Source organism: Panicum hallii, chromosome 9 (assembly GCF_002211085.1).
Source record: "Panicum hallii strain FIL2 chromosome 9, PHallii_v3.1, whole genome shotgun sequence".
In the NCBI taxonomy this organism is placed as follows: domain Eukaryota; kingdom Viridiplantae; phylum Streptophyta; class Magnoliopsida; order Poales; family Poaceae; genus Panicum; species Panicum hallii.
Window position 1 is genome coordinate 70,534,150 of NC_038050.1, and position 8,379 is coordinate 70,542,528.

Sequence of the window (8,379 nt, forward strand, 5' to 3'; positions counted from 1 at the left end):
ATCCGGTCACCTTTACTGATCCTGAAAGATGCTTTTCCCTTTGTAGTACTGCTGGTATAGCCGGCCGTCTCGGCATGGTAGGTGAGTAACGAACTCGTCAGCCGTGACAGTGGTGTACGCAGGGCGGCGTCGCCAATGCAAAAATGGGGCACTTCCGGGTGGCAACGTGGCATGGCTGATGCGATCGCAGGTGGCAATGCACATCCTGGTGGCCGTACGGCAAACATCACTTGCGTGTCCTTGGCCTGATCACTGCAACATGTAGGAGGAGGAGGAGGAAGAAGAAGAATTTTTTAACTAAAAGCGGTCTTGATCGTTAAAGGAGCACGGGATCATCATAGGAGTATATAGAAAGCTTAGCTCTTAAGCTCACTAGTGAGCAGCGACTTTTGCTCCTTGCCGGCCTGCTTCTTTATATCTTTGCACTCGCCCAACACTGCTCCGACAGCCTGAATATACACAGGTGTACCACTGGTAACGCGGCGTGGATGTATTTGCCCCCATTTTTTCTCCTTTGCACGTGCCAACCCACCCAAATCCTAACTCGCAAACGTGTCAACGGTGTGGAAACGAGCTGTGAGTCCGGCCACTACTGTGAATTCTGTGGACTGTGGCCACTACTGCCAAAGCATTGCATGACGCATTTATATCTTCATCAGTTTTTCTTTTGCCAAAGACAACGGCGGCATAATCAGGGGAAAAAAACTAGGGTCGTCCAACTTCCAAATGAATTACTGACGAGACTTTGGTTAAGGGCTTGTTTGGTAAACACAAATCTCCTCCAATACACATCCATTTGAGTAAAAAAATGAACTCTGGCAGGTTTGGGTTGGAGGTGATTATTATGTAACCAAAGTTTCAAACAAGACGTTAAGGTGCTAATCTACCAAACAAATTGAAGTATAGGAAAGCCGACCCTCAATAACTTCTACGGCTACAGCTTTGACTTTTCCTTTGAGAACAGTTTCGACTAGGGCCCCCGGGGCTTTTTTTTAACAGGGGTAGTAGGTACGAGTTGCGACGGAAGGACGAGACGAGCCCCCACTGTCAGAATTCCCCCATCTCTAGATCGCAGTCGCATGGCCACCAAGCACCATGATGACCTGCCCATCTTTGTACTGTTCCTGCTTCCCTACTCTCCGGCGCCCTGCCCCCGTACACACACGGGCCGTGGCTAGCCGGCTACAGGCCTACTACAGCCTCTTTTCTTTTCCAAACCTCTCTCTCTCTCTCGTTCTCCCTCCTCTTGTTACGCGCACAGAGGGCAGCAGAGGGAGGACGGGAGGAGCCATTATAATAGCACATCATACGCCAAAAGCTCCACTGGAGCCGAGCAGCTACCCCCACTGTCACTCCTCCCAAGAGCCCACCCAAAAAATCCTAGAATCCAAGAAAGGCAGCAACAAAAACAGGGGAGGTCTGAAGGAGGAGGAGGAGGAGGTGCTGGCGGAGAGGAAGACCAGTGTGTGAAGACCACGGTTTCACACAGACTCGCACACTCTCAGTGTGTGCGGTCTTCTTCTTTGACCACCTGCTCGGAGTGGGGAGCTAGCCATGGGGAGGTGGTGGCCGACTGCCCTGCTGGGCTGCGCGGTGGCGGTGGCCGTGCTGGCGGCCGCCGTCGAATGCGCGGTGACGTACGACAAGAAGGCGGTGATGATTGACGGGCAGAGGCGGATTCTCTTCTCCGGATCCGTACACTACCCCAGGAGCACCCCTGATGTAACTACATTCTTCAAATTCTCTTCTATTTTTTGTTCTTTTTCCAGCGGAGGTTCTTCAGATGGTTCATGGCTGTGGTCGCCGGTTTCTTGATGCAATGTTCTGAAAAGCCAGCTGTTGTTTTTCTTCCACGGGCAGTTTCTTGGATGGGGTTACAAAAAGAAGCGTTTTGAGATTTTCTCTATCCTTTCTGTTTCTCTCCAGTCTCCAGCAGTCATGTTTCTTGGTTCTTTGTTGCTCTGCATTGGAATAATATGGTATTATAGCTAGAAATTCCTGACGAAAAGAACTGGTTTGGGTGGGTTTGTGGCTTATTTTTGCAATTTATTGGTGCTATAGTGATTGCTTCTTCTTGCCTCTCTTAATCAGATGTGGGAAGGGCTGATTCAGAAGGCTAAAGATGGAGGCTTGGATGTGATTCAGACCTATGTCTTTTGGAATGGACATGAGCCTACTCCTGGAAATGTAAGAAATTTTAGACCTCCTCCAGCTCCTCCATCCCGCTGTCATTATTAAGTCATACATGATTCCGATGGTATTTTCTCGCTTCGCGCAGTACTATTTCGAAGAGAGGTACGATTTGGTCAGGTTCATAAAGACTGTCCAGAAGGCCGGGCTGTTTGTACATCTCCGCATCGGGCCCTACATTTGTGGCGAGTGGAATTTCGGGTATTCCTCCATTTCTTGAAATCACCTCTGTAAAATGGAGACCGTTTCCCATAAAAGAAAATGGAGACCGTTTTCCAGGTTTGGTTTATGGCCATGCAGTAGGGATCCCAACGGTGTTTTTTGGGTTGACAAATTAATTACGCTGACCGGTCATTTTAGTTCATTTCTCCCGTCTAAATTAATTACATGACATGCCATTGTACTTTATTTTGCCAAATTTCGGGTTGACCCAATGATCCAAAAGTATAAATATTGCATCCCTAACATGCAGTATTCCTGTCTCTTGACTTACGTTGGGATGCAATTTTGTAGTGGCTTCCCAGTTTGGTTGAAGTATGTACCAGGCATCAGCTTCAGGACAGATAACGAACCTTTCAAGGTCGGTCTGTGAAGTCACCAACATTTCTGGATCTAGTTGGAGACACACATTATTTTTTCATGGTTGTAATGCTGCCTTTTTGTTTTGCAGACGGCAATGCAGGGTTTCACTGAGAAAATCGTGGGAATGATGAAGAGCGAAAAACTCTTTGCTTCCCAAGGTGGCCCTATTATCCTCTCTCAGGCAAGTATAAGTGTATCAACATTTTCCTTTGGTTTGCTAAGGTTTATGGTTGAGTTACTGCATACGGTGATAAGCAGCTGCACCTTCTACAACATGCTAATATGCTTTGAGATTTTGGACTATTGGTAGTATTAGCAAATTTACATTTGTGCCCTCTGCTAGTTTGTGCTGGTACACCTTGATACAAGTCTGAATTCTGAAATTAGCATTTCGTGGATAGTGATTTCTAGTTGATTCATCTTAATTTTCATATGTACCCAGTAGTTCATACTGTTGATTGCTATTATTTCGTTGTACAGATTGAAAATGAGTATGGTCCGGAAGGCAAAGAGTTTGGTGCTGCTGGCCAGTCATATATCAACTGGGCTGCAAAGATGGCCGTCGGATTGGGCACTGGTGTGCCGTGGGTGATGTGCAAGGAGGAGGATGCACCGGATCCAGTGGTACTGTAATCCTTATCTATGCTAATAACTCTATTTGCACTATGTTACTATGGTCAAGGGGTAGTCGAATTAGTAAACAGATCGTCACGTGCTTCTGATAATGTGCCAAGGTGATTGGTTGTTACCTTTCTTTACTTTATGCAGTAGTATAATTCCTGTAAAAAGGATGTTGTTGTGGTTCCCCTAATCAAAATAAGGGGCTCATCCCCAGTTCTAAAGAATGTCACTTCTGAGTTCTGATGTGTCTACAAATTCTTGCGTTCTATTTTATTAGTCGCATAATTCATAATAATGAAATGGAATCTCAATGCATATTCTGTAAGCATTTGAACAATTGGTGGACCAAATCAAATCAATGCCAGCTCTCTTTTGATCTTCACAAATTTATACTGTAGCCTCTATCTTGTCTGTCTTTTGGAACCAATTCTTGAAATTTAATTTGACTTGTTTTAACAGATCAATACATGCAATGGTTTCTATTGTGATGCATTTTCTGCAAACAAACCTTACAAGCCTATGATGTGGACTGAAGCTTGGAGTGGCTGGTAACTTTTTGTCTTTTCCTTTCCGTTTTGGGAAGGTAGTCTTTTGTCAAATTGTTGCAAGTGCAATAGCCAATAGTCATTGGTTTATTCAGATTTTTATCTTTTCTTTCAGTTTCTGTTTGTTCTCAGGGGTATATGCATTAGTATTTGCGACATCTGTCCTAAAACGAATGTTCACAAAATTTTAGGTTCACGGAATTTGGTGGAACCATCCGCCAACGACCGGTTGAAGACCTCGCATTTGCTGTTGCTCGATTTGTACAAAAGGGTGGTTCTTTTATCAATTACTACATGGTATTTCATGGAAGTACTTATGGTTTATCTCATGCTAACTGTTGCAAGATACTCATGGTTGGTGGTTTACTGGTTTTGATTTTTGTCAATGAAGTATCACGGAGGAACAAATTTTGGACGCACTGCTGGGGGTCCCTTCATCACAACAAGTTATGATTATGATGCTCCAATTGATGAATATGGTACGTTTACTAGGAAGAAATTCAGTAGATTTTTTCAGATGTGTGCCGTTGCCAGTTTTATCTCTGTAAAGTGTATAAATATACTATAATTTTTTTAAAAAAATTTGCGTCCATGCATTCTAAATATATTGGTAACCATCAAGACTTAACCTGTGACTGCATTTTGTAGAATATATATCTTTTATAATTGTGTTATTGGTACTCATACTCTGCTTTGTTATGTCCAGGACTTGTTAGAGAACCAAAGCACAGTCATCTGAAAGAACTCCATAGAGCTGTTAAGTTATGTGAGCAGGCATTGGTTTCTGTTGACCCAGCAATTACTACCCTTGGAACCATGCAAGAGGTATGTCTTAGTCAGCCTTTCTCCGCAGTGAACCATGTATCATATATGGGTTGATGTGACACTTAAATATATCATCCATACTATCATATATGGGTTGATGTGACACTTAAATATATCATCCATACTTCAGGCCCATGTCTTCCGATCTCCATCTGGCTGTGCTGCTTTCCTCGCGAACTACAATTCTAATTCTTATGCAAAAGTTGTGTTCAACAATGAGCATTACAGCCTTCCACCTTGGTCAATCAGCATCCTTCCTGATTGCAAGAATGTAGTATTTAACAGTGCAACAGTAAGTTTCACTTATATTTTTGTTTCAGTACGGCACATTGTCCTCTTCTTGCAATTTTTTCCCTTTTATTCCGCGACAACTGTATGATACCTGGCTTATCTGATTAAAATTGTTTCTCTGCAGGTTGGTGTTCAGACATCTCAAATGCAAATGTGGGCAGATGGGGCCTCCTCAATGATGTGGGAGAGGTATGATGAGGAGGTTGATTCTCTGGCAGCTGTTCCATTGCTCACGACAACTGGTTTGCTTGAGCAGCTTAATGTCACGAGAGACAGCAGTGATTATCTGTGGTACATCACCAGGTAATGATGTATCCATGCCTCGCAGATATCAATTTGTACATCACCAGCAGTGAATTTATTTGGATTTCTTGGTTATTGAAGCCTGGGACGGTTATTCTGTGCTTTTGCTCTACATCTCAATATGCATGGGAATACTTTTTGTATCTGAAAAGCTCTAATTATTGTTTGCAGTGTTGAGATAAGCCCATCTGAAAACTTTCTTCAAGCTGGCAAGCCTCTGTCTCTCAGCGTGCAGTCTGCTGGTCACACCTTGCATGTCTTTATCAATGGACAACTTCAAGGTATGTACTGAGAAAATCGCCAGTTTCTGAACATTAGTGTCACGGAACATGGTTTTTGAATAAAATCATTTTACTTCTGTAGGTTCTGCTTATGGGACCAGGGAAGATCGAAGAATTAAATATAATGGCATTGCTAACCTTCGAGCTGGTACTAATAAAATTGCACTACTGAGTGTTGCCTGTGGATTGCCGGTCCGTCCCCTCGTTACTGCATGAATCTTTATATATTCATCTTATAACCTAGTATATGACTATTCAGTTTTCCATCCTGATATAGAATGTCGGAGTGCATTATGAGACGTGGAACACTGGTGTTGTTGGTCCTGTTGTACTTCATGGGTTGAATGAAGGCTCGCGAGACCTTACTTGGCAAACTTGGTCCTATCAGGTATATTTAACATCACAAACCTTTGTCAATGAATGGATTATTATTAAGAAAGAAAGTAAACTTGCCTTTTCTCCATGCTAGGTTGGCCTGAAAGGTGAACAGATGAACCTGAACTCCCTAGAAGGCTCAAGCTCAGTTGAATGGATGCAAGGATCGTTGTTAGCCCAAAACCAACAGCCATTGGCCTGGTATAGGGTATGAAAAAATTGCCATCCCAACGCCATTTGCTTGTGGCTACATTTGCACCCCCATTCTTAGTATATTTTCTCTTCATAGGCTTACTTTGAGACTCCCAGTGGGGATGAGCCACTGGCTCTGGATATGGGTAGCATGGGCAAGGGCCAAATCTGGATAAATGGACAAAGCATTGGACGGTACTGGACAGCATATGCAAATGGGGACTGCAAAGAATGCAGTTACACGGGGACATTCCGTGCACCCAAGTGTCAAGCAGGCTGTGGTCAGCCTACACAACGCTGGTAAGAACATTTGTCACAGCAGTTGATTTTTTCGGACTACCACCTCTTGTCATTTTTTTTTCAGCACTGAAATTCATACTGCACTGTCTAGTGTTTTTGTTCTCCTTTTCCCCCCTTTTGAGTGGTTTTAGCTGTTATGGTTCTGCGCTCTTGTTCATGAGATGCTTGCTAGTGGATGCAACTCCACTCTTAACAAAAGGTGTCAAATTGCTGTCTGCAGGTATCATGTGCCAAGATCCTGGCTGCAACCCACTAGAAATTTGTTGGTCGTTTTTGAGGAACTTGGTGGGGATTCATCAAAGATTGCTCTTGTGAAGAGGTCAGTCTCAAGTGTCTGTGCTGATGTATCTGAGGATCATCCAAATATCAAGAAGTGGCAGATTGAGAGCTATGGTGAGCGTGAGTACCACAGGGCCAAAGTGCACTTAAGATGTGCACCTGGGCAATCCATTTCTGCCATCAAATTTGCAAGCTTTGGGACACCTATGGGAACTTGTGGAAGTTTCCAGCAAGGAGATTGCCATTCAGCTAACTCTCACACTGTTCTCGAGAAGGTTTGTTCTTTGTTTTGGCCATTTCAGTTTTCACCCTGTAATAGAAATACTGGGGCAAGCACTTTGCCGTGTCATTTAGCTTCACAACATCATGTTATGTTTCATATGAACAGAAATGCATTGGCCTACAAAGATGTGTCGTCGCTATCTCCCCCGAGAGCTTTGGAGGAGATCCCTGCCCGAACGTGACAAAAAGGGTGGCGGTCGAGGCAGTGTGTTCTCCCACTGCTTAGCCAACTTCTGCAAGCAACGAATTTGAAGGCGATTGACAAAAAGGTGGAAAAAACCAATTGGGAGAGATGAATTGTAAGTATCGACTTGGAGTAGATGTGGTTGGATGATTAGGTCGTGAACTTAGCATTCATCGTTCAGATTTCCAGATTAGGATTTATGCCCTACTACATCTCCATGAATTGTTCAAAGCGGCCACTTGGTAACTGAAGTTGGTCCGGGAATGGAGTGTAGAGGGGAGTAAATGCAAAAGATTGGTGATGCATTCTTTTGCTTGTGTTAGTAGTAGCGCGCGTGCTATCGCGTCTTTCTTGAAACGGAGGAAGACGCAGGTGAAGTGTGCATTGTACCTTTTTGATGTACTAGTAGTAATATGAGGAGACCGTGTGCCTGAACATGCCGATGGTAACCTGGCGTTGTCTGTAACCGAAGTTTAGATTTGCTTCTATTCTGAAGGGAGAGAGCCTGTGGAATTTCTTCGGAATTCTCAATCTTCACTTGTGATAAAACAAAAGAAGCCACGATGCTTGTGTGCTTGGGAATTGTTTTCTTTTGGGGACCAAAATGCCGAGGAATTGTTTTAACACTCCCACTTATAAAAGAGAAAAGGACTCCCATTTGGCCATTTCTGAAGGAAGGTGTGTCATTCATACATTCAACATTGGATGCGTTTTCTCCGGCTTAGGCATCATTCTCCGGCAAATCTGCGTGAGGCAGGCCAGGGACCAGTGCTGAATATACATTATCCTCAAGGGAGGGCACGGGCTATCACAGGCATGGAACATGTTCCCTCTGCCGGAGACCTAATGATCTCCGATACCATGGGAACGAAGGACTAGCATGTACTGTAGGCGACGCGTCCCGGCCTCCCAGTCTCCCAGGGATAGTGAAGCAAGTGATGATTTTGCCGTGCGTTCCCTGCCGCAAAGCAGAAACGATCACGCTGATGAATAGCTGAATCGACAAGAGGATGCGGCAGCATTGCCCCGACCACGACGATGTAATGTCGAATTTCCATCGTCATTGACTTTGGCTAGGCAGTAGACATCTCTAACGGATTGGACTACACTCCACTGTCAGAATGAAACC

The 8,379-nt window shown here is 44.2% G+C and overlaps 1 protein-coding gene across 1 annotated transcript; it reads left to right on the plus strand.

The window, feature by feature from the left end:
• Window positions 1-1,158: 1,158 nt before the first annotated feature.
• On the plus strand, window positions 1,159-7,774 carry LOC112876008 (beta-galactosidase 5). The gene is made up of 19 exons (XM_025940031.1): window positions 1,159-1,722; window positions 2,092-2,187; window positions 2,279-2,391; window positions 2,704-2,770; window positions 2,861-2,953; window positions 3,253-3,396; window positions 3,853-3,941; window positions 4,130-4,235; window positions 4,330-4,417; window positions 4,645-4,763; window positions 4,894-5,055; window positions 5,179-5,357; window positions 5,529-5,638; window positions 5,721-5,830; window positions 5,916-6,026; window positions 6,108-6,221; window positions 6,303-6,505; window positions 6,726-7,059; window positions 7,173-7,774. The coding sequence occupies exons 1-19, from the start codon at window positions 1,555-1,557 to the stop codon at window positions 7,290-7,292; spliced, it is 2,526 nt and encodes an 841-aa protein (XP_025795816.1). The 5' UTR covers window positions 1,159-1,554; the 3' UTR covers window positions 7,293-7,774.
• The last annotated feature ends 605 nt before the right edge of the window (window positions 7,775-8,379 follow it).

Coding starts and splice junctions, on each gene's coding strand:
- LOC112876008 (XM_025940031.1), top strand. CDS start 1,555: ATGGGGAGGTGGTGGCCGACTGCCCTGCTGGGCTGCGCGGTGGCGGTG. Junction 2,392..2,703: donor TGTGGCGAGTGGAATTTCGG/GTATTCCTCCAT, acceptor GCAATTTTGTAG/TGGCTTCCCAGTTTGGTTGA. Junction 3,942..4,129: donor ACTGAAGCTTGGAGTGGCTG/GTAACTTTTTGT, acceptor ACAAAATTTTAG/GTTCACGGAATTTGGTGGAA.